This window comes from Trypanosoma theileri, assembly GCF_002087225.1.
Source record: "Trypanosoma theileri isolate Edinburgh chromosome Unknown TM35_Tth_124_V1, whole genome shotgun sequence".
NCBI classification, from domain to species: Eukaryota; Euglenozoa; class Kinetoplastea; order Trypanosomatida; family Trypanosomatidae; genus Trypanosoma; species Trypanosoma theileri.
This window is the reverse complement of record NW_021639966.1, coordinates 1-321: the sequence shown is the minus strand read 5'-3', so window position 1 is coordinate 321 and position 321 is coordinate 1. Positions and strand designations below refer to the sequence as shown.

The window sequence follows — 321 nt, the reverse complement described above, 5'->3', positions numbered from 1 at the left end:
GCCTTCCTGGGGTTTCACAAGCAGACGATCCCTGTGCAGTTTTATAGCAGCAGGAATTACTTCTTTTATTAGAGTTTCCTTCTTTTTATCGGTGAGGAGGTTATCATCATTACAAATAGCCGTGCCACCTTTAAAATTCATGACCTGCTCACCACTCGTAGTACAATACCTCGATTTGTCCTCCAAGTCCTCCGTGAACGCCTCAATGCGGATCAGCTCCCATCTTTCATTCTCATTCTTCTTCTGTGTGGCGACGGTGTACGCCTGCACACCACTCTGTCCCTTGCGGGGCAACTCCCGCACAACACCAGTCGAGAACAT

The 321-nt window shown here is 48.3% G+C and overlaps 1 protein-coding gene across 1 annotated transcript; it reads right to left on the bottom strand.

Annotated features, from left to right (window-relative positions):
• TM35_001241000 (surface protease GP63) lies at positions 1-321 on the bottom strand (the record flags this gene model as incomplete). The annotated part of the gene is made up of 1 exon (XM_029031815.1): positions 1-321. A coding segment is annotated over one exon (321 nt), but the record flags the coding sequence as incomplete, so codon positions are not given.